Below are 26170 nucleotides of genomic sequence, written 5' to 3'. Positions count from 1 at the left end.
TGGAGTGTTGCCTGTACATTTTTATATAACATCTGCCACCTAAGCGTGTTTCCAGTAGGCTACAACCAAGTTATTTTTTACTAAAGAGCAAAGAACTTAATTTAATGCTCATACATTTAAACTGCGCATTGGAAATGATTAAAAAAAAATATTTTGCAGAATATTTGCCTTGACAAACTTGGTCACGAAATTTTGCTTAATGCACTATCAATTCTACCACAGCCGCTCCCCGGTTCTGTTCGTAGATTATAAATTCCATTAAATACATGTGTACACATAGAGAAGAGAGCAAGGCAGAAGAAGAGGGGATTGTAGTTGTACATATTGTTCCTCATCTCTCCTGTGCCCTGCAGGCACTAATGTGTATATAGAGAATCATCAATAGTTCAGTAATGCTAACAAGAAACATTTTCCAAACTTAATATGATCACACAGTAAGTCAGGTCAGGTCCAATATGATCGGTGGACTTCAGTTAGGAAGAGATACCTATACCAACAGTATAAGGAATATTATAGGAATCAGAGCTTTATGCTGTGGTTCTTGGAGAAGGAAACGCACACAGGGAGGAGTAACATGAACCTGCCTTTGGTTGAGGGTCGGACACTGTCCTAGCAAAAACTGCTGGTTTCCAAAATCCCCTTCAGTAACCGCCTATGTCAGTGATGGCTAACATAGGACACTCCAGGTGTTGTGAAACTACAAGCCCCAGCATGCTTTGCCAGTAGATAACTAGTTGATAGCTGGCAAAGCATGCTGGGCCATGTAGTTTCACAACACCTGGAGTGACACAGGTTAGCCATTACTGACCTATGTGTTCAAGTTTAAGTGACTCCTTTATTGGCTTGTACATGTCCTCCTGTGATCTTTCCCCAAAACTTTGCTCTGACATTATACAGTCAAGCAGCGTTTGTTTACATTTCGTAAAGCTGTGTCCTATCCAATGATGGTAATGGTATTTACGATAATGCAAACACAGAGAGTGTTTACAGCTACATAATTATTACGGAACTGAACACAGGGACATGGAAAAAAATACCTACTTACCCGTAAACAGACACAGCCCAGATCCGATATCAGGAGAGGGCGACACTTCCACATGACGTCACTTTCAACTGCGACTTGGACATTTCAGGTTTTAAAACGGCAACACACGGCCCTATATAAGTATTACCTTTACCTTACTGGTTAGAGTTAGGAATACAATTAACATTACCATCATGAAACGGGCCCATTCGTTGCCGCTTTAAAAAAAAAACCAAAAAAAAAAAAACCAAGTGATGTCATTTGGAAGTGTTACCCTCTCCTCACATCTGATCTGACCTGTGTCTGGTTACAGCTAAGTAGCTCTTGTTGCTGTGTTCAGTATGGTAATAATTATGTAGTTGTAACCACTGTCTGTGTTTTACAGCATCGTAAATTCGTACTGCACCTCTATCCAAGCGCAATGGAAATAAATAGTCTGATGGTATAAGAACACTGTGCAGACCCACAGCAAGAGAAAACAATGTATCTAGATAGGAAATGTGGGCAAAGGCCAGGTAAAGCAAATATTGTCAACAGAAGGTCCCTGTAATAATTTTGATTTATGAATATTGTTGCATTAAGTGGTTTTTTTTTTTTTAATTATTTGAATGTTACTTGTATAAATAATTACTGATCTTTGTCATAAAAACTATTAATCATTCCCCAAATGACACGTGTTCCCAAACAGGCTAAAACTAGGATTGTCACACAAAGTGTTTTAATAGACCCATCCTTAATGTGAACCTTTGTATAATGTAACAGATCCAGGGGCCTGATTCATTCAAGATTTTAAATGAAGAGGTATCTTATTTCAGTCTCCTGGACAAAACCATGTAACAATGCAAGGGGTGCAAACTAGTTTTCTGTTTTGCACATAAGCTAAATACTGACTGTTTTTTTCATGTAGCAAACAAATATCAACTTTAGATTTCAGTGTACAAATAAGCTATCAAGTATTTGTGTGCTACATGAAAAAACAGTCCGTATTTAACTTATGTGCAAAACAGAAAACTAGTTTGCACCCCTTGCATTGTAACATGGTTTTGTCCAGGAGATTAAAATAAGAAGTTTCTTAAGTTAAGATCCTTAATGAATCAGGCCCCAGGTTCTCCCCATCAGGAAGATGAACCGCATGGCCTTAGCTGAATGCTTCTCACCTATGGTTCACAACCCCCATAAGCCCCTTTCTGCAATACTGCATAGTGCCAAATAGTACTATTTATTAACCTTCTGGGGAAAAGTGTATATATATATATGTATATCTATCTCTAGGAGCAAACTGTAATATCAAAGGCAATGTATTAATTCAGGATTGTCATCTTTGGGAACCATCCACTAGAGTTAAACTGGGTCTAGGGCTAAAGTTTATAAAGAACACCTTCTCTAGATAATACCACTCATAACTATTACTACAAATGTGTTCTGGTTTTTTTTTGGGCGGCGCAGATTTACATAACGATCTGAGACAGAGATGAGTTCTAGGCATATTTTAATGGTTTGAGTTTAATAAAAAAAAAAAGTTTTAAATAAATGAACTTGGGTGATTCAGTTATTGAATTGATTTAATGTTTTGTGTATGAGTTGAATGAGCCTGTACTATATTTTGTAATCAGATTATTGGAAAGATTCCCATAGCTTTGTGCCAGCTCTTGCCTTGCTTTTAGTTAAAGATGAGAGGACAACTAGCATCCTGGGAAATAGCACTGATGGGATTTCTTATGGACATATTTCTTCTTCAGCCATGCTAGTAATTGACTAAAAAGAGGGGGAAAAACATCCAAAAAACAACAAATGCCATACATTACACCCCACTTCAAGCCAAAATAATCTGGTTTTTTTAAGTAACCTTGCTACAGAGGTTAGACTTACTGTACTATTTTCCTTTGCAAAGGATGTCATCAGTCAGGCTTTGTCCTGTGAGCCTGTGGCAGAGGATAATGGAAATGGACTTCGGAATACTAGTTGATAGAAAATGGAGGCACAGCACTCAGTGTCAAGCAGCTGCCGCAAAGGTGTATAAAATCATGGGATGCATAAAAAGGGAGATAACTGCGCATATTATTATTGTATAAATCACTAGTTCATCCACATCATTGGTAGGGGAGGGAGGAGTAGAGCCTTTTTTTAAAAAAAAAAAACTAGAAATGTATCAAGCTGCGATTTTGAGACTCATGTTCAAAATCGCTGGTCATCTCTGGCGATTTTGAGCGATGTAAACACTGACGAGTTTAGCAAACTCTCCTGTGTTTGGCAAACACATCACTGTTACACTGCCCTGGTAAAAAGTAAAAGAATAGATAAGTTTAAAAAAAAAAAAAAAAAAAAAAGTGTGGGTTCCCCCTGCTATTTATGCTTAACCCTAGTGCTGCCTGACTAGTGCTGGTCCCGTGAAAATCGGGGAAAAATTTTGCGTGGGGTCCCCCCGATTTTCACTTTACCAGCCCTAGGCAAACCAGCCAGGGTTGGCGGCACTATAGCAGGGGGACGCCTGGCAGGGGTCCCCCTGCCATAATGACTAACCAACCCTAGACTGTTCAGCGCTAGGCTGGATTCCCTAGGGAGTGGGGTCCGCTGAAAAAAAGAGCGTATTTTTGGAGTGTGGGAGGAAAATGGAGCACATGGAGGAAACCCATGCAAAAATGAGAACATACAAACTCCACACAGATAAGGCCATGGTCGGGAATTGAACTCATGACCTCAGTGCTGTGAGGCAGAAGTGCTAACCACTAAGCCACAGTGATGCCCAATCAACCCTTAGAACATGTTCCCAACAGTTGAGGTCCTCCTGCAATGGATATAAAGCTAGATAACTTTGCGGTATAGTAATTTCCTGATCTGGATGTTTCCAGGATGCTTCCACTATTTCCTTCAGTTCCACTGATGGAGGAAAGCGGATTGCATGTCTCCTAGCTTTTTAAAAGAGAGCGCCTGTATAGCAGTCCTTGATCAGCGTGGCAGCGGCTATAAGCTGCTTGTCAGCGCTGAGTTTTGTAAGTGAAAAAAAAATGAAATAAAATTTTCCGATGTTAGTGTGAGCTACTGTCTGAATAAGTGTGCTCTGAACAGAGAACACTGCTGAAAAAAGAAAAGTAAAATAAGGAAATTCTTCTTATCATTAAAATAAGCACAACTCCCTTGGGCACTTAACTAAGACTGACTACAGGGGGTTGCAGAGGGGAGGGGGTTGTCAGCATTGATACAGTAACAAAGTTACTAGGTGCTATAATGTCATACCATCATCTAGTGCTAAAAACCACACCCCAAACACTGCTTATTATATAGCTATAACGGTGCCCTATTGAAATGTATAACAATATTCTCATCTAGAATGCTGTGAATATCACAATAAAATAGCGATAGGTAATTATCAGAGGAACCATTGTCTGTATAATGTAACAACACATTCTTTGTATGTTAGTATGTAAAGAAGATACTACTCATACAATACTTTTCTGAAGATTAGATTTTAATTGCAAATCATAAATGCAGATCTAATAAAATAATTTGCTCTAATATTTTATTAGGAAATAAATAAATACAAAGGCAAGACCAGTTTTGGGGAGAAAAAAATACTATATGTGAAGTAATCAGTGGGATGGAGGAGGCAGTTTTACATGTTGGAGGTCTAAAAAAAAAGAGAATTTTGGGGGAGCTGATAGTGCCGTAAGTAAAGGTGTACAATTTTCAGAATTAAATGTTCTGTATCTATTAAAATGCCAGATTCATATTGTATATACAAGAGAAATTGAAAAGATTGAGATATTGATATAGTACAGCGATCAAGTCCTGTAATCAGAGGAGAAAGAATGTAATGCTGGGCAAGACTTTGCTTTACAATACATTGTACACAGTTGCCCCAGCCAATTCTTTACATTAAAGTGTACCTGTTGCCTATACACAGAGGCAGCCATTTGTGGGCCTGACCAATATTCAACCCATCGATCACCAGTTCCTAGCGTTACCCGGCAGGGCCTTATCCCTCCTCAGTGATGCCACCAGTTCCTAGTGATACCCGGCAGGGCCTTATCCCCCCTCAGTGATGCCACCAGTTCCTAGTGATACCCGGCAGGACCTTATCCCTCATCAGTGATGCCACCAGTTCCTAGCGTTACCCGGCAGAGCCTTATCCCTCCTCAGTGATGCCACCAGTTCCTAGCGTTACCCAGCAGGACCTTATCCCCCCTCAGTGATGCCACCAGTTCCTAGTGATACCCGGCAGGGCCTTATCCCTCCTCAGTGATGCCACCAGTTTCTAGTGATACCCGGCAGGGCCTTATCCCTCCTCAGTGATGCCACCAGTTCCTAGCGTTACCCGGCAGGACCTTATCCCTCCTCAGTGATGCCACCAGTTCCTAGTGATACCCCGTCAGGGCCTTATCCCTCATCAGTGATGCCACCAGTTCCTAGTGATACCCGGCAGGGCCTTATCCCTCATCAGTGATGCCACCAGTTCCTAGTGATACCCGGCAGGGCCTTATCCCTCATCAGTGATGCCACCAGTTCCTAGTGATACCCGGCAGGGCCTTATCCCTCATCAGTGACGCCACCAGTTCCTAGTGATACCCGGCAGGGCCTTATCCCTCATCAGTGATGCCACCAGTTCCTAGTGATACCCGGCAGGGCCTTATCCCTCATCAGTGACGCCACCAGCTCATAATGAACGGATAAGCTGCATTCTTGTGTCTATTTGTTCAGGCCACAGAATGGCTGCCTCCACTGTATATATAGGCAACATGTACACTTAAAGTGGGACAGGGAAAGTACAGGACCTTTAAATCATCAAGGGTGGAACGTGAACATGATGCGGTCAGGTCACCATGCCCTGCTTGAATTGTCACTCTGTAGAAGTCCAGTATCCCTGAGTAAGGAACCGCTGCAGTGTAAGCTCTCAGCACCACAGGGAGAATCTGTTCATCTGGAAACGTGATAATACCACCTTCTTTATTGGGCTTCAGATGATACTTTTGATTTTTTTTTTTCAAGAAAAGGTTCTGCTACAATTGTTCTGTAAGCCACTTAATGTCTGAGCGAAGGCTGTCGTTTAAGTAATGGTTCATCATACACCCAGCATTCTCCGTCCTCATGGAACAGCTAAGGGAAGAAGACACAGTTCAGGTATTTTATCATACAATAAGTAGCACATTTTAGATTCTGCACTTTTTACTTACCGTTTTATAATAAATGTTATAGTTAAAGGTCTTACAAGGTCCTCAGCACCTAAACGGGGTCACACATTTTTAGAGACAGGTCCCAATTAAAGGGACCAGTTCTGTGCCACCAGCCATGGATTTGGGACAACAGAACACATTTAAACAGCATGAGCAGCACAGAGTGTTAGCCTGTACAGTAGTTTAATAAGTGCGCGTCCAGTTATGGGCTATGCAATTAAACTATGCTGGTATTTTGCAATCATACTCACAGGCATACCATATTACTAGTAAAATTAACAGAGGTAAAAAAAAGTTTAGGGTTAGGTAAATGTGTACCTCAAAAATGGAGCTGCTTTTATGCTTGGAGGACCAGCCCAGCATGACTGTCCAGGATGTGTGTAGCAGCCTCTGATTGGGTTCTATTATCATAATGGACTTAGGGGTTCACGTATAAGAGGTTTCTCTGTTGGCTGAAGCACCATGCCTAACATATATAATATATTACATTGAACCAAAAATAAATACCTGTCATTCTCTCTTATTAAAAAACCAGTGCTCCTCATAGTTACAGCTGGAGGATGAGCACAATGAACTCTGCATATCACATTATTACAGAGTAGCAATACGAATGTCCTTGGTTTCTTCCTGGTTTTCTGAACTCTTTGGATAATCTGTTTCTGCATAAGAGATCGCAGTACATGTATGTTGTGTTGGCATCTCTATAACCTCCTTCGATACAGGCACCATCATTTCCGCAAAGCTGTGCCTGGTTTTTAAGTAACTGGGAGAATTAAACCTTAAAACAGATTTTAAAGCACAATAAACAAGTACAAATGGACTTATGGCAGCAATACTGACTGATCCAGGGAGAAGGTGCTGAAATATATGCCCTGACTTTATACAGCCAACAATGCGATTCAGGGGACACGTTCTGATTAGCCCATCCCGTCACTAGTGAAATGAATGCACTTACCCTGGTTTCCCACTGTAGCTCCTTCTCTTTGCGCTCTCTAGCTTCCGCCCGCTGCCTCTCTTCCAGACGGTGCTTTGCATCCGTAGCAGCATCGATGTCTCTGATTTTCAAGTTTAATGTTACATCTTTCCATAACCTGATGAAAGTTTAAATATAGATGTAATTGAGATTAGTGAATTCTGTCGCCCTCTACAGGTCTCAGGTAGAAAGAAGTTACATCTCCTCTACAGCAGTGATTCTCCATCTAAATTAACTAATTAAAGGGAAAACACTAAAAACAAAATTAAGATAGGATACATACTAACAACTTTAATATACAGTGAGATACAGTGTGCATCTCTTATACTCTTCCCCTTTCAGCTCCTTGTGTCCCTCCTATTTCCTTTCCTTTGTAGCTGTCTTCTCTACAATGAAGCCTAGTTTCAGTTTGAGAACCGCTGCTCAAGAAACCACCAGTGGTCTTCAAACCTCTTCTAAGGCCACGTCACTAGTATGCGTTTTGGAGCACTGTAATATGGAAGTTACTTGCTCAACTAGGAAGTCAAGTTGAGCTTTAGACTGCGATATAGTTTCACCAAGGTCAGCTTCCTCCCCTATTGGTGGACTCAGGGGATCTGTGTGACATTGTCCACCTGGGAGAGGGGACAGCACAATCTAAAACTTGACTTACACTAAAGCAGTTAGCCTGTAATAGGTTTCTCCTGGATGAACAGAGTGAGATTTTTGCTAATACACAGTGCACAAAGCCTTACACAATAAATAACCTCTCACTGGGTGGATCAGTGTTTTATCTTTAGTCTATCTATTATTATTATTATTTTATTTATCTGTGCTTCTGTGAGGAGATACACAAAACATGCAATATTGGTGAGGCCATATTTGATAATGCTCATCTGGGTGTGAGCTGGTGTTTGTTTCCATAAGAACTCAATAGTATTAATCTGACACAATGCCCATAGCTTATATGGTCCACAAGTATGTAATCACAATATATAGGAGGCCCACCACCTCGTAAAAGTAGCCAGCAAAGTTTAACTAGCTAGAGCCCTTCCTGGCAGTTGTGTGCGAAGTCTGCATATTATGTCCTTACATTAACATTCTATTCATTGAAAAAGAAAACCAAAATCACATGCGGTGACACCACAGGGAAATTCACCTCCTAGATTCATAGTCCATCTGATCCTCCAATTTACGGACCTTTTTCTTTACAGTAGGCATTTTCTTGGTATCTATAAAAACTGCATTCTCCTGTGTAAAGGTAGATAATACACATATTAAAAAAGTGGCATAAAGACATAAATGTTAATATATGAAAAGCCACATATAACAGAGCTCAATAACTAATTTCCTGGGCATTAGATCTCAGACATGTAATTGCACCTACTGATTCTTCCCCACCTCCTCCCCAAAGCTTCAAATTAGCTATGCAGCACGGTGGCTCAGTGGTTAGCACTTCAGCCTCTCAGCACTGGGGTCATGAGTTCAATTCCTGAACATGGCCTTATCTGTGTAGTTTGTATCTTTTCCCCGTGTTTACGTGGGTTTCCACTGGTTTCCTCCCACACTCCAAAAACATACTAGTAGGTTAATTGGCTGCTATCAAAATTGACCCTAGTCTCTTCCTCTGTCTGTGTGTGTGTGTATGTTAGGTATTTTAGACTGTAAGCTCCATGGAGCAGGGACTGATGTGAATGAGTTCTCTGTACAGCGCTGCAGAATTAGTGACGCTATATAAATAAATGATGATGACGATGACGACGACGACGACATGTAATTGCTCCTACCATTTCTCCCCCACCTACTCCCCAAAGCTTTATATTAGCTATGGAGCCCTGTCCAGTACCAAAGGGAGAGCTCATTAGTCCATATGATGTTTTCAGGAAACTAGGAATTGGGTTTAGACAACCTTTACAAAAGAAACATGTTTCATATGTACCACATCACTAGTAAGGAACCAGAGGGGGAGCAGTGTGAGTAATACAAGAGTCTACTCCTGCTCGTACCATGGCTGCAATCAGATCATAAAGGAAAATATATCTGGGGAGTGGTCCTTATTTCTTTAAAAAAAATGGACAGGTGTAAGGGTTGCTGTAAACTAGTCGCAATAAGTCATCACATTATTACAAATTCTAAAAAATACAGCAAAACACTGCTACACATCTAAAGAGAATGGACTACAATACAGATTAATCACTTGGGTAGGTTGTGTCCTAATTCTTGATGGTTATCTATAAACCGTTGATGCCACAAGTATGTCAGTTATGTACCTACTGCATTAATTTATTTGTTTGACGCACTTTTAATGCAAGTTAATTGCACGGAAATGGATGTATAGATCAAACGTCACTGTACTAAATGAGACCACATATTTGAGTTTTAATGTACATTTAACTTGCGCATTGCAAACGCAATGAGATTTGGTTAATAAGCTGTTCCATCTGCATTTGGCTATAACAATATAACTTCTTGCTTTGTCAGACACATTATTAAGAAAACACAGATTGAAAGCACTTATAAGTACATAAGAAAAGTGAGCATAAATACAGTGCAATTAACAGGCTTTAAATGCCAGAGGGTGCAAAGCATTAGACAGTGTAATATTAGAGATGGCCATTATAAATTCTGCTGTAAATAAGTTCCATTACCCCATTTGCATATTTCGCATACATTACACCATTCCACTCTCCTTCCACCGAACATAAAGATTTCTTGTCATTAGGAGGGCTGTGGAAAATGAAGAAATACAGGAAGTTACTAACAAGTCTTAAAGAACATGAGTTCTCTGTACAGTGCTGCGGAATCAGTGGCGCTATATAAATTGTGATGATGATGATGAAGGACAGAGAGAATAATAATATAAACATGTCAAGCTCACAATTCAATGTAGAAATATAGAAGGTTATACAGACCCAGGAAAGTCTGTACCGTGGTCAGCAGAAAAGTTTTATATTCAATTTATCTAGTGATGGACATACAGTCAGCAGACAATAGTATATCGGAGACTCTGAAGGGCTCATGCACACAAGAACTACTGTGATTGTCCGCATTGAATCCGGCAACCATGTACAGCATTGGTTAATGCAGCAGATCATTCCCAGAGCACAAGGGAGCCTGCGTACCTGATCCCCAATACATACCACACAGAAGAGGGAGCGATTCTAGCAGTGATACTGGGCACAAACTATCCAAATAAAGCCTTAAGAACTCACTAGATTTCTGCGGTGATTCTGTGCTTCTTGCCGCCGTAGAAGGGTTTGGTGTGGAACGTGATGGTTGCACTGTAGCCAGTTTTGGAACAGTTAATATTGCACTCTCCTCCCAGCTCCACCCAAGGTACTGTCAGTATAGACCTGAGCACACAGACACATAATTCAATCATATTTAGAAATCAGCTGTTCAAAGATAATGTTACATTTAAACAAAATACAGAATGGGGCTAACGTCAGAAGCCTAATCATTAAACCTAATGATTACTGCTTAACTATTTATACAATCTCCCTTTATAATACATCATGAAGTATTCACTCTTATGACACCACAATCATAAGGTCAGGTTTATTCTCTGCCCTAAGCTGGCAGCACAGTGACCACTGCATTGTAGAATACGTACTAAAAACAAAGATTTCATTAATCTATAACAATAGCAGCTAGTTCCAACTGGGCAGCTGTTTTATATCGACCACACATTGTAACTACATCTACTCACCTGCCGTAACCATTGGGGAAAGTTAGAATATAGTGTTCATCATAGTCCAAACAGGTCACACAACCTGTAATGATACAGATGAGAGTTTCATCATGTGGGATGTAGACTCCACATAAAAGTCAATTACCAGGGCATTAAGAAACAGTGTTTGTATGGTCATTTAAATGTTCATTGTATACAAGGTTCATGGCAGATATTTAGTTCTAGAACCTCTTTCCCCGTTTGTCATTCTCAAAGTTCTGCCATGCACGGATAACAATAACAAATATAGAAAGACTCCCCTTACATGCTATAAGAGTGTTCCATCATTATGTAGAGATTGTGATTGAGCAGGGTGGACATTTAGGAAAAGACTGTCCTAAATCCTACTGCTGCGTGCTTTATTACTTTTATATTATTTGGGATCCATTCCAACATAGCAGTAGTCTTCTTTCTTACCTTGTCCAATATTATGCACCCCAATAGACATTCCCAAGAACTTAGATTTTGTCCAGATGTGAGCGTTGAACTGTATCCTTTTGTTGTAACATTCGGCATAAAAGGCTGAAACTATAGAAAAGAAGTTAGCATTGATGTATGAGCAGAAGACAACCCACATGTCCTTACTATATTTACCCAACAAAGTAATTATCAGACCATGCACATTTTGTAAAGGTTTTCCTGCAGCTTGGAATAAGCATCCTTCAATGTCAATATCAAAGCATAAAAACATTCAATTTATGACGGAAATGGCTAATGGTATTATAAGCCTCATGTTATTGGTAGTCAACCTCTAGTAAATTAATTTTTTATATAATTATTATAATGATCTAGCCACGGTTAATGGCTATTAACGGAGTCTATTTTTCCACTGCAAATTAATCTATCTTAAATTTTAATGTGGAGTCAACAGTTCTACCTCTGATATCAGAACAATCCAATGTCTTGTGATCGATATTGATGATTTATTTGCACCTTAAAGATCATGAAGCAAGTTGCATCCTAAGCGAAGCTTATTTGGAGCGGTGGATTTATTGCTGCATACAGAGTGACATGTCACATGACTGCCAGTTATGTTCCTGACATTTATAAGCTCCCTCCACAACCCATGGTAAGCAGTGTCCCCCAGACTGGATGAAAGAGAAACACACGTTTCTAGTCTTACATTTATTGGTAAGCAAAGCATCTATACTCAAAGAATCTGTAGCTTGTTTATAGTTGTTGTTCTGCTTAGACTAAAGAGCAAACACTATATCATCCTACCATTTAGAAAACACTTTAACTTGTGGCACTGAGTGCTGACTCTGGAGAATGGTTCTGCACTAATCTTTCACTGTGACAAGATGGAGATTTATGATACAATCAGATAATTATAATGGGGATGCAAGTAGCTGAAGAATTCAGTAATTGATGAACTACATTATCTCCCTGTTCTATAATATCTACATCCAGTCACTGGGTCTTGTGTAATATTAGTATATATAATGTGGGCAATACCACTATCTGAATTACACTTCTGAGGTCACAAAACATATATGACAAATACATTTCTGCTTAAATTATTGGATACAGTTTTCTATAAAATGGATAGCCAACAATTCACTGTATAATAATTAGTAGAGGAAAACCAGTAGAAATTAAATTTCAGGTATTTCAGCATAGTGACAGTATCATGTGCCCTCTGGTATATACAATTCCTATATAAATGAAAGCTACATTCCATAAAGAGGGGGGGGGGGGGGAATCTACCGGCTGCTCCCCTCCTCAAAGCCCAGGGGCTGCTCCTTGCAGCTTTTTCCGTGGCTCCATTTGTTTACCAGCTCCGTCTGGGCCTGTTTGATCTTACTAAAAGGGGGAGTGGCCACATGGACCAATATGCTGCAAGCACCAACCTGATTGGTCGGCCCACTTACACCCAACTCGGCGCCCATTTTTGAATAGTGAACAATAAACTTGTTCTGGAGCTAGAACACAGAAACAGAGCAGCCAGAGTACTGGTTCCGAAGCACTTGGGGGTAGGGAGCAGGTCAGTGAAAAAGTAGCAAGTAACCAGGAATGCTGCTCTAACTTTTTACTGAATTCCAGTTATCATATTACAATTATTTTCATATTATGCAAAAAACAGGTAAACAAAGAGTATTTCCCCCATCATATTCAGGAGTAACTCTTTAGTCATATCAGATGCCGCGCTCTTCTGAAGGGAGATGGGAAACAAATATATTTCCCCCCAAGAGTTGTTCTCTCTGACAGAAGAAGCAGAAGTAACACCATGTTTATCATCCTGTAACTTGGTGAATCTGGTCCTTGTTGGCAATACAATTCAGCAAGGAGGGCATACATACATACATACATACATACATACATACATACAGTAACATAGTGCCCCTAGTGGTCTAATGTTGTCACAGGTAATTACATTATGAACATTTTATGACAAAGCTGCCTCACAACTATATTCCCAGTGATCACGCCAACTGGCTTGATATCCCCCAAATGTGCTCGATTCTAGATAACCCAAAATAAATTGCTCTGAACATTATCAAGTATAATACACTACAATCATCCTTAATGTAAACCAGCTGCCTACACAGAACGGAGGCAGACATTTGTGGGCTGCACAAATGTTCATGAGACAGCAGCCTATCACTTCACTGGAAACCAGTGACATCACTGGGGTATTGTCATTACTGGTTTAGTCCATAAATAGGTTCTGTCCGCTGTGTTAATGCAAGAGGTAAACAGTAACCGAATTCCAGAAATAATCCTCATTTTACATTATTTCTTCTAGTGCAAATGTGTTACAATGAAATTATTTTTGGTAAAGCAAAAGTGATGGACAAAGGGAACTGGTAACATACTTGGCGGGTGGTGCGAGACCTGCTCGGACACAAAAGTCACATTATTTTTGGAAGCCCATGGAACTGGCCCTTCAGAAACTAACTCCTGTAATGAAAGAAAAACACACAGATTAAAACAAATGAAGATACCATAGACATCCTGTCTAATGCAGACGGATATTATAATATTAAGGGGTGGGTGCTGAGCAACCTTAATGACAAGAGTATGAAAGATAAAACACATGTTAAGCTTTGCACATTTTATTTATGAGCAAATTACAGTGATGATAAAATCATATTTGCAAAGATCATCCCATGTATAAACACATGAGGGTACTCACGGTTAATTTATTCGCCCGCACCCCTTAATATTTAACTTCCTTCGGTCGTTTACTTAAGACAAAAGTTGCTCATTGGACACTGTTATAGTTCTGTGAAAGTCCATCCCATATACAAAGATGATGATGATGATGATGATCATCTATTTTTATAGCGCAACTAATTTCGCAGCGCTGTACAGAGAACTCACTCACTTTAATTGAATAAACTAACATTCGCTGCATGTTTTTTTTATTTACAGGTTTTACTGATTTACATTAACAAAATATAGAGATAAGATTTTCCATTCTCATGAAGGCTGCACTGCTCTCAGCGTATCCATTGCAGTGTCACCCACTTTAAGGAGCTGGTGGTTGCTCTCAATGAGCAAGGCCCAAGACTAATAGATGTCACTATAGGGGAGATTCAATAGCTGGCTGGCGATGTGACACACGTGCATTACGGCAATGTACAGCCGTTACTGTAGAAATATCCGCTCATTTTTCTGCGTACGTCTATGGGGTGCGAGAAAAAATGAGCAGAGATTCCTGACGTAACAAGATGTGAACGTTCCGGAGACTGATCGCGCTGAATTGAATCTTCCCCTATGAATGATACATTTCATTGACATGATTAAATGCCTTTCACATGGAGTTTCCATGAAGTGTGTTCTGTTGCTGTTTAATATCACTGACTATGCAGAAATCTGTAAGACTATTTTCCCATAGGCTACACAATCCACACCAGAAATCACTGCATCGGACATCTTACAACAATCTTCTACGTAGAACCACTAAATTCTGCATAATCCAACTCACAGTCTCATCACTTTCATGTCCTGGTAGATCCCAGTGACACTGGAAGACTTCCCCCAGGATGGGGTTATAAGGCTTCTTAGCGACAGACCCCTTCCTGCCCGCGTGGAAAGCAGACAGGTACCATCTGACCACCTGGATCATCCGGTCCTTGGGATCTTGGTGGTCACCGATACTGAAAGAAACGGCATAAAACGTCAATCACACAATGTATGGCATGGAGGTTCAGCTCCTGTATTCACTAACCAGCCTCATACTATGTATAACAAAACATCATTTACAGATTACAACCAAAGTGTGTGCGCGCGCGGTTTTATTAGTGCATGTACAGCACATAACCGTACCTAACAAACAAGTCTGGGTGTGCAAAGAAATCAGCATACATCTCCAGCAGAGATCTTCTTTCGAGGATGAATGTGGGGAGTACAACCTGCGTAAATAAAAATACAGAACAGACATATGAACTCTAAATCTGGTATTTAAATGACAACTAAACTACAACTGTTCACATACAGTAAATGACAACAGATTTCCATAGCGGCTTTAAAAACAACTAAAGTATAACAGAATATTTTACCCAATCCCACCTCATACAGGTACAAATCTGAAGTTAGACAGCTCCTGCGGTGAGCTGGGATTGACTGATGTGACACTGTCTGGATGACATCAGACATCTATGAGTCACATGATATCTCCCTGGCTGTACATTCCATGTTGTGAACGGCTTCTCACAGTAAAATTATCTGGTTATTTCAGGTGTTTTCAGAATGTACCCGAACATACAACTGATAAATACTTTATTATTTCCGAGTTGCACTCTGTACTGATAACAGCCCTTTAACTGATATTTACTGGGCTTATGATATATACAGTTTGTGTGTGCTGGTATCTGTGCAGCATACAGACATACCCAGGAGACGAGAACTCCTTCTTATAGGTGTGGTACCATTTACTGCCCAATTACGGATATTCCCTGATAGATAACTGAATGTTCAGGTTTGAATTATCAACTATTTCTGTCTCTCTCTAGTTCCATCTCCAGGAGGTGTATTTCAAATGTTCTTCCAGTCTTGTTTATGTGAATTATACAACCTATAAATAGTGTTCTGCATTTTTGTAACTGGATTATGTGGAGTGTTTTATGTGAGCAGACTTTCTCAGCAGGTTCTCTACCTTCTTTTGCTCACATATCATTTTTCACTGCCAGACTGAATGCTGTGTATTGAAGAAGTTTTATTCTCCAAATTATTATTTTGCCAGTGTCATCCTGTTCTATCGTTCCTCAGCTCCTAAAGTGATGTTGATACAGGACAAGTAGGCATGTTATGAAAGTTGTGCTTGATGGGACTCCACTAGTTATGTCGCTTGTGTTATAATCCACTAATGTAAAGTCTGTATAGAACATTAACTAGGTCTGTTGACTAGCAAGCCAATCACTGACATATTATGACTTTTGGACAGCTCCACATTGGTGTAGAAAAGAGAGACACCGTCCTAAATAGGTCTGCTCTCCACCAAAGGACAAACTATATCATGCATGACATCTTTAATCGGGTATAAAGAGTTCAGTGATTTCAGCTATATTATTATTCACTGTACACAAGCTTTGATATTTAAAATCGATAATCAATTGATTTAAAGATTTTTATTAAAGATCTATATTGGATCTACCGCCATGCCACGGTATATAAATGGTGGCACGTGGCATCCAAAGCACAAAGGGTACACAGACAGCCTGGGAGCCTACGGATGGGACGTTTTTTTTTTCCAGGCCCACGGATCACATTAAACAGTTTGTTAAACATGGGCACTTCCTTATTTTAAAAGGGCAGCCCCTATGACGTCACTATGTGACTCGACTGGAAGGCAGACCTGGGCAGTTTCAAGCAAAATCTGAATCAGATCTCTTATGCAAGGCATTACTAATAGAACCATGCCGGCATGGATTTAACAAGTGCTGTATTAGTTTCACCAGTTTGCACCATTTTCCTTTTAAATTTTCCATTCACCACAGTTACAAACCTGCTTGTCCCCCCACTCAGTTCACACCTTCTGTCTAGAGGTGTTCCCTTTAGATTGTAAGCAGGACCATCCGAAACCTTTTGTATCAGTTTTTATCACACATTGTCTACCCTTTAAAGAAACTGTATTGTGCTACGTAAATGTGGGCACTTTATAAACACTGGATAATAATAAATCTACAATTGGTAAAAATGGGGGTGGCAATATCTCCGACTCTTTAAAGTTATAGGAGAGAGGTTATTTTAAAACCTTTTCACCTTAAATCGGATTGGCTCTCCCCTGCTCTAACATGGCCAAGTCAAGTCTAGGGGTAAAAGCGGAGATTTTGCCTATAGCAACCAATCTGATTCTACTTATTTATTTAGTACATTCAACAAAATGACAGCTAGAATCTGATTGGTTGCTATAGGCAACATCTCCACTTTCAAACCTGCTGAAAAATCGCAGCTTGATAAATTTATCCCTAGGCAACATCACAATGACTTTCCATGGAAATTCCAATGAAGAAGTTCGGCTTCTGGATTGAGTTACATAGTATTCCTATTGGAAGCTATGCAAGTGTTTGCTCGTCGCAAAATTCTCTGCATAGTCCCATACACCGACAAATCAATGCCCATTAACAAATGTATAAGTAAAGGGAAGGTAAAGTTTTGTTTCCAGACAGGTGAACCTGAAGGCCTCCATATTATGCACCATTCTAAACAGGAGCTCAGGCTTTTTTGGAGTCTGAGCTGCTGTTTTAAGTTGTTTGCCCACCTTCGGTCACGAAGGGGTTAATTAGAGAAAAAACCCCAAACAGGTTTAACAGAACAGTTATCAATTAAAGTTCTCTAAGGTGTTCGTGTTCATTAGTTAGTGGAAATCTATCAACATTGCATACACTTCATACCAATCATAGCTCGTTACTTAAAAGCTTAACGCAATATAAATATAAATTGGGTTTTTACTTCACAAGAAATCATTCTACTAGACTACAGGAGGGAAATAACATACAGTGTACTGACTGCTAGCTCAGATTCTGACCCATGTATACTGTTCACGTCAGCTTACCCTAATAAACGACATCTTCAGCAAAGAAGAAACACAACAATCAAGAAAAAGTAATTTTATGGTTTTATCCTCTTTTAAACTAGAGCAGACAGAATGAGCCACTTCGCTAATGATGTCATCATGCCACAAACGTTCCATTAACAAACACTGCAATGAAGGTTTATAGGATATATCCTAATTTGTCTGTGGAAATGACAATCTTACCTTAGTGAGGTCCATGCCCAGGCGGACTTGGGACAGGAGATGCATGATGACACTCTTGTGCTCCTCCACTGACTCTCCCTCTCCATCATCGTCGCGGTCATCGTCAAACTGATCTGGAGGAAGCGATAAGGTTATAACAATGAGGGAAATCTCTATTACACAGTGTCTGAATTTCAAATGTCTATCCCTGCAGTAGGAGACATGACCATTGAATAAATACTGGGGGGCTAAATACCTAACAAGTGCTGTGGATCGAAGAACCCAGCCTCATGTGGTTCACCTTGAAGTTACAGTATAGTTTTACGTCTTGGTGGAGCTCTCCTTTAGTAACACAGTGCAAAGAGCATCCTCTAACACGTAAGTTCACATGGGCAGGGTACACTATGCTATGTCTTGTGTTTGTCCACCTCGTACAATGATGATGATGATGATGATGATGATGATGATGATGATGATGAAGAAACCCAACACAACCAACACCACATTTATCTTCACCAGTTGTGTAGACAGCATAAAGAAAGCCAACTCAATCCTATAGTGTATACCGAGCAGACACAACCTATTGTAATTGGCCATTTATGACCTTTAGGCTCCTTCTGAGCTTTGTGCTCCTGGTGTGGCCGAGTTACATGCATGAACGGTACAATAGAACCTTCTCTCTAACGCAGGCAGTTTATGGCGCATTAACAGTGATTTACCTGCATCATTGGTCCCATTGGACATTGAGGAGTTGAGGGATTCTGTAGTGTCCGGTCTCTTCAGACTGGTCCCTGTGCTGCTGTGGGATAGGGCTGTCGCAGACTCCGATGAGCTACACACAAAGAGAGATATCCATTTATACTCAGCATCTCACAGAATAAGCGATACCTGTGACTCTCCAGCCATGGTGGAACTGCATGTCCCAGCATGCCCTTCTCAGCCTCTAGAGGTCAACCACAGCTAGAGAGTGGAGGCCAACTAGCTCTGATATAAATGTTATATATCTGTCGGATGCCAGCAAGAGATACCGTTCTCTGTATTAGTCCACACACAGACAGAACCAACGCCCATCAAGAAAAATAAAAGAAGGTAAAAGTTTGATAGAACTGCTTGAATCAGAAACAAATATCAAGACAGCTATAAATAAAACGTAAACAAGCCCTGCAAGCTTCTCCAGATACAAAGCAGAAGGTCTGGATTATGAAGCACTGCGCTAACAAGAAACAAATGCTTTTTAAATAGAGTGCGACTGCAAAGTACATTAGAGCAGACATAATATGCATTTCATAATTCATTCATCAGATCACATGGCGAGTGCACATAAAGGGGAAGGATAGGGATATTTACAGCATAAATGATAAAACTGGGTAACCAGAAAAATATGCAGAAGCCCGTAGCAGCCAATCAGCTACTAACTTTAACCATAACTTGCAAGTTACAAAACGGGCGCAAGGTCTGACCGGTCACCTTAGGTTCTAAAATATTTAGCAGAGACCTGAGAACTTCCTCACACTACAGACACTGACTGAAGACAGCTCTTCTGCCAGCATCAATCTCAGACACATTACTGCATTTTGTTATGTTAATATTTTATACAAACTAAAAAGGTCATAAAGCCCTGTGCCAAACTCTTGTTAAAGTTAAAGCCACTGGTTATAGGAAGGAGGAGGAGCTTGTCTAATCACCTGACTCAGAGGGTGTGGCTAACCCATCATATGTGCCCTCTACTGTTGGAGAAAGGTACTGCAGGCTAACAGTTTCTTAAAGCAACATTCTCCATCCAGAGTAATGGTCCACAGAATACTAAAATGGTCTGTATGGAACAGTTGTCAGCAGGGAACATTTCCTATGACCTCATCACAAACGTTAATGTCTGAAGTATAAATAATAATACTTAAACAAGCCAGAAATAGTTACTGCTGAAACACAAGAGACAGATTTGTGGAAACCAGGTGAAGCACAGAATGCCCTGCCAGCCTTAAGCATGGATCTATTATATTTTAGGGTTGTGTGGCAGCCAGTGGCACAGGAAATATTTTTCAGGTAGAAGGAAGAACGGATTAAACTAAAAATCAACAAATCCCAGAAGCTAATATCCCATACTTGCCTACCTTTGGCAAGTTGTATCCGGGGGAAGGGCGTGTCTAGAGGGCGGGAGGGGGCGGAGAACAGCGAATTGCGTCATTTTGGCTCCACCCCCACGTCTAATATGCCGTTTTGTCTGGGGGGGGGGGGGCCAAAATGACGTGTTTGGCCGCCAATCGCGTCATTTTAGCCCCGCAATTGCGGGATGCGGGAGATTTGACGGCTCTCCCGGGAGTCTGTGAGACCGACCGGAATTTCGAGAGTCTCCCGGACATTCCGGGAGAGTTGGCAAGTATGTAATATCCTGGAGTCGGTGAAGGATCCGAACCTCAAGAGAGATCTCAAACATGCAGGAAATGTAAAAACACTTAAAAAGTATTTCAGTACTTGCTTTAAAATGTCTTAAAGGAAGAATAGAGAGAAATTAAATGTTTCTAATTACAAGATTCGTTTGGAAGCTGCAATTTCTGCAAAAGGAAGTGTCCCAAGTACTGACTGTACAAACTTCTGTACTTTCGATCCTAATTCTGTCACTCTGTTAAATTCAGCAAATAAATAGTAATTGTGCAAAAATGTCATATTTAAGGTTTTTTTCCTGCAGATATTGTTTCTCTCTTCTTTTCACTTTAATTGACCATGTACACATTATTTGTGCCTTCAGTCTTTAGATAATGTCATGTCCTGTACTTGATATTTCTATGTTTTCTTTATGCTGTAAGACTTCTGTCTAGTTGGTGAAGATTCATGTTCGGCTCATACAGGAATTTACATTATCTTGGGATTATATTGATGCAATGACCTCTCACTAATGACTTTTATAATTAAGCATGGCCTGCTGTAAACATTTAAATGTCATCGTTATTAATCATGCTGTCTAGCAGTCATTGACATATAGGTTTGTACAGTCAGCAGCACATTTTAATGAAAAGATCTATACAAGGGACGTATATTGTCTGTTTTATTCACTCAACCTTCTTTTCTGAGCACTGATGGTACTCCCACTACTATAGATAACTTACATGTAGACCGTTACATGGACACTAGCAAGAAATGGTACACACATTGGGATGTACGCTTGTTGGTATAGTGTATCTTGTGTAAAATCGCTCTCCCCATGCCCAGAAGGTTATGCGCCTATATAGACTTGCGCAATTCTGGCACTTCCGCCCACCTGCGCTAGGACAGGCTGGATAGGTGAGGGAAGGGGCTGAGTACAGTAAAGGCATGTACACACACATGCGGCTCATGTAGACCTGCAGAAACACGTATACATCTGTTAGGAGGTGCATCGTTTGCACCTGCTGTGGGGTGAAAATACACCATTTTTACGTGCTTTTTTTTTTTTAGAGAGTCATTTACTCCCATTTTGTAAAACTTTGCATCACCCCATTGTGCAAGTATATATACTGGATCCAAGCACACCACACTGCAGATGATCCAATATGTGTTTATACTAAAGTTAATGTCAGATGATGTACACACGTCAGTGATAGACGCAACAAAGGCTATTCTAGCCCTCAATTCTCTACCCCACCCAATGCCCTAATACGTCAGGCAATGTTGTAAAACCTTAATACGTTATTCTTCTCTACATTGGGTTGGGTACAAAGTTTTCAACAGTTAACGGTAATGGCATACTTCAATGCAGACCTAAACACCCCATGGATAGGTCTCCCCTTGTGCCCCACTCTCCAGACCGGACACATATCCAAAGATCTAAGTTCTAAATTTTTGAGGCTTCACCACCTGTACAACTCTTGGAAAGTTAAGGAACCCTCAACCAAGGAATACACTTTCTGTTCTGTCGTTCACTTATCATATTTCAGAATAGATATGATCATGCTTATCCAGGAAAGGACCCTAAAAATGGCCTCCCCAAAGGTACACCTTTATCACAAGGTCAGAACGCACACCAGGTTTAGCCACCCGCCACACATCTGCTTGATGGAGAACAAAACCCTTCCCCATAACCCTATATTTAAATGGCAGCTTTGTGAACTCTTGGATGAGTACTCTGCTCCCAATAACACTCCTGAGATTTCCCCTGGGATTTTGTGGGAGGCACATGAAGCTGGGATTAGAGGGCACTTGTTAAAAATAGTAAAAAAATAGTTTTTAAAGCTAAAAGAGATAAGTTATCCAGAATAGACAGCTCAAAGACCTCAAATCCAAGCATAAAGTCTCACCAAACCCTACGGACTAAAACATGCCACACAAGTTCAAAATGGCTTAAACAAACTTTTTACAAGAAAGGGGATAAAGGAGACAAAATCCTAGTAAACAGCTTAAGAGCCCAAAACTCTCACTATATCCTCCAAGCTGCTCAAACCCTCAGTGCAAATTGCTGCAGAGGAAATAACAGGTTATCAAAATTAAATAAAAAAATAAATAAATAATAAAAAAAATAAGCTAAAACTCCCGGTTTGGCGGCCTTTCAGTGGCCTATTAGAAATGTTCTGATATTTTAATCTCCCACCGTCGCTCCTTATCAAATGCAGCTCTCTAGGGTAAACATGTACCCAAAACTATGATAGAAGCCTGCGTAGTCATTATTCATAAAGAGGGGCAGAACATTCACAACTGTGCAAGTTATAGACCTGTCACTTCTGAATGACATCAATATCTATGGATAAAGTACCAGCTAACCACCTAAACCAAGCTCTTCTGGTATTAGTCCACCATGACCAAATGGAACAAAGTACCTACTATCTTCATAATAAACCAATATGTTCTGCTCAGGTATGGTACCCCCCGATTTTTCACGAAACACAGAGTACCCCACTACCTATCCCCGGAGCATCTGCTATCTCTGCACTCCATAGTATAATGACTACTCTATCGCTCCCCACCTCCATAAACGTGCACTTGTGTGTACATAGATCAACTACAGAATGCTCAGATTTCTTTTCTGATGGTCTCCACCCCACCCTCCCTCCCTCCCCCAGCCTGGGACTCCAGAAAGATGATCAGCAACCAATATAAACTGTTGCGGCCAGATGTATCATTTATGCCCATCACCCACTTGATGCGGTATATGATGGCGGCTGTCATCTCCGACCCCCCTGTGCAGAAGAGAGTTACTTGGTCTAAGAACAAATCATAGTAACACTCCAGTTAGAGCAGATGGAAAAATATCCGGAGTTTTCCCCCCCAATTCTGACCTACTGTGGGACATTGGAATAAAAAGGTGTTTGAAGGTGGGGTGGGGGGAATAGAAAAACAAAAAAAAAACAAAAAAAAAAAAAACAAAAAGCCACACTCCCCCACTGTTAGCCCCTATAACCTTCCCTAAATTATACAGCTATATACAAATCCTTCCCCATCATAAGATGCTCTGTATACACAGGGTAACTGGCTTAGGACTGTAGTAAATCAGCCTCAATGACAACATTGTGCATTAGATGAGCGGAACTCACAGACAAACCACAAAACTCACTGCAGAACTATTTTATACCAGAACAACAAAACTACCCGGGACACACAGCTTTCAGAAACCAGCTACCGGTGGGTAATCTTTTCTTTGAGGACAATCTCTTGAAGACATGTTGGTGTATTTTTCAAGACCATCTTTTATAAATTGCCCTGTATAAGAAAACTACTATCCAGCAGCCTGTAATTAGGGTGTGGTGGGTAAACCATGATAAATGCTATTTTGCTGGAAATAATGTTTTATTCTTTTTTTTTTTTGTGACAAAATCTACTCATATTTACAAGTTACCAGCAAAAAATTGCGTACACAGCCTGACAATACAGAAAAACAGTATTTATAGCAGAACTGTCAGAGGAACTATGAAAATTCTCTATTCCTTTCAAACGTCGCATGTAGACGCTGCAGTCTAATGCATAAAAACCAAGCACAGCATTGATTCAACTCATAAATAACATGGCCTCTTGCCACAATTCTTAATGGCTAACTTTACCTTTAGAGGAAAGCTTCATACAGCATTTCATTAGCATATACTGCCTATTGGGCCCACGCATTTCATTTTTATGTGATAATACATACATATCTGTATATCCTCTCATGCCGCTCCTCCTCTGCCTCGCCCTACACTGGCTTCCCTTCCCCTATAGAATCCTTTTCAAGCTCCTTACCACCACTTACAAGGCTCTCTCCAACTCTACTGCCCCTTATATCTCTAACCTCCTCTCCATACACACTCCGGCCCGCTCCCTGCGCTCAGCCAATGATCGTCGCCTCTCCTCCACTCTTATCACTTCTTCCCACTCCAGCCCCCCTTCACTGGAACGACCTCCCTCGTTCCATCCGTCTCTCTCCTACTTTGTGCTGCTTCAAACGTGCACTGAAAACTCACCTCTTCCGCAAAGCCTACCAACCATCTACTTAACCACCTCTCCTCCTCCATTCGCTCTCCCTTCTCTCTTCTGGCTCTTCTGCTTTAGGATGCAAGCTCGCATGAGCAGGGCCCTCTTCCCTCCTGTCTCCTCAACTGTTCTTCTGCTCCGTGCTTATTGCATCAGCCAGCCTGGAGTTTCTGAAGTATTGGTATTTTTGTTTATTGTTCTGTACTGTTTCACCCTGTATAGTCTACTGTTTGTACTGTGTACGGCGCTGTGGAAATCTTGTGGCGCCTAACAAATAAATAATAATAATAATATATATAATACAGATTCTTAATTACAGTACTCCTGTATGCTTCCTACATGTACCTGCTAGAAACCCATAGAGCTTCATTTCTTTTTTACTAAAACAGAAAAAAGTGACAACTCCTGCGTTATTCTTTTAGCAACCTGACTTTATTAAAAACAGAACCACGTACTCATATGTAAATATAGACTTACAAAGGTCAATTTCCTCAATGGAATGTGTACTTTAGACCAAGTTGCAGAAAGAGATTATTGTTTTGTTGTCTGTGTATAATTTTCCAGCATTACCCTGTATATAGGTGTTCACATTACAGGGGAGAGATAAATATATGGCTTTAAAAATATGGAATGTTTCTCGTCGGCAGTTTAAATTCATGGTTTATACTCTGTAGGTAGAGCTAATAATAATTAAAATGGAACTTTTTGCTTTTACAGTATACCATGTTAGTTTGGTTAAAGGGACACCGCAAAATGTTTCAGTGTCCTGTGATCAGTTACAAAAATTAAACTTCAAATAATGTTTCTAAAAAAGACTTGCAAAGTGATCAGGTCTCAGTGGCAGCTCTTACTGTATTCAGTCAATTATCCAGGCTCAAAGTATTAAACCTATTAACCCCATGCACTTGGTACCTAATGCCTTAGCACAGTGACAATCTGCAACAACAAGTTACATAAACAATAATATATTATACTTATACAACCATGTCCTACTTAATGCCATGCTTATACATAAATACGGCCATTTTCTGACAGCATCATGTAAATGATGATAAATATAATATTTCAGTTGCTGCCTCGGTTGGAGAAAATGAGGGACTGGAGTATATAGGAGAAAGGAGACAATACCCTCTAGATCAGTGTTGGCTAACCTGTGACACTCCAGGTGTTGTGAAACTACAAGTCCCAGCATACCCTTATTGCTGAAAGGGTATGCTGGGACTTGTAGTTTCACAACACCTGGAGTGTCACAGGTTAGCAAACACTGCTCTAGATCATGCCTGTGGTTCTCCGGTGTGGTGAAACTGAAAGCCCCAGCATGCTTTGCCAGTAGATGTCCACACAATAACTGGCACGGTACGTTGGGACTTGTAGTCTGACAGCATCTGGAGAGCCACAGGCTGCTCTGGATTGTAAGTTCTCACGAGCATGGCCTCATGTATACACTTCCTTCGTCAACCTTGGCTGTACTTGTTCTCTTTTTATGTGCGACTATATTTTGTATAATTTGTAACTCAAGACTCCATTGTTGCTGTGCTTTGTAGCACCTTACAAATAAACAATGATGAGGATTAGGACACACAAGAGAGGAAGATATTACAACTGGCTCGATGAAATGAGTTTTGCTCTAGATATTAGTTTGTAGGTAGCAGTAACACATTTGGAAAACAGGCCGGTGCAGACACTTACTCAATGCAGCGCT

At 40.4% G+C, this 26170-nt stretch overlaps 1 protein-coding gene across 9 annotated transcripts in view; it reads right to left on the bottom strand.

Moving 5' to 3' along the window:
* Positions 1-4472: 4472 nt before the first annotated feature.
* The window catches only part of OSBPL9 (oxysterol binding protein like 9), a 95929-nt gene continuing 74231 nt past the window's right edge, over positions 4473-26170 (bottom strand). For all 9 annotated transcript variants that reach the window (XM_075182075.1, XM_075182071.1, XM_075182072.1 and 6 more), the window contains 13 exons: positions 26158-26170; positions 18777-18889; positions 18079-18191; positions 15147-15232; positions 14806-14977; positions 13691-13775; positions 11292-11402; positions 10854-10917; positions 10357-10497; positions 9793-9871; positions 8304-8395; positions 7148-7283; positions 4473-6115 (listed from right to left, as the gene is read on the bottom strand). The exon at positions 26158-26170 is cut by the window's right edge and continues 147 nt beyond it. In XM_075182075.1, the coding sequence (XP_075038176.1) occupies positions 6041-6115; positions 7148-7283; positions 8304-8395; positions 9793-9871; positions 10357-10497; positions 10854-10917; positions 11292-11402; positions 13691-13775; positions 14806-14977; positions 15147-15232; positions 18079-18191; positions 18777-18889; positions 26158-26170 (1280 nt within the window). In that variant the 3' untranslated portion in view covers positions 4473-6040. The remainder of the gene's footprint in view (positions 6116-7147; positions 7284-8303; positions 8396-9792; positions 9872-10356; positions 10498-10853; positions 10918-11291; positions 11403-13690; positions 13776-14805; positions 14978-15146; positions 15233-18078; positions 18192-18776; positions 18890-26157) is intronic.

The sequence above is a fragment of the Mixophyes fleayi genome, chromosome 8, assembly GCF_038048845.1.
Source record: "Mixophyes fleayi isolate aMixFle1 chromosome 8, aMixFle1.hap1, whole genome shotgun sequence".
NCBI lineage: Eukaryota > Metazoa > Chordata > Amphibia > Anura > Limnodynastidae > Mixophyes > Mixophyes fleayi.
The sequence above is the reverse complement of the archived record's forward strand: the minus strand, read 5'-3'. Positions and strand labels throughout refer to the sequence as shown.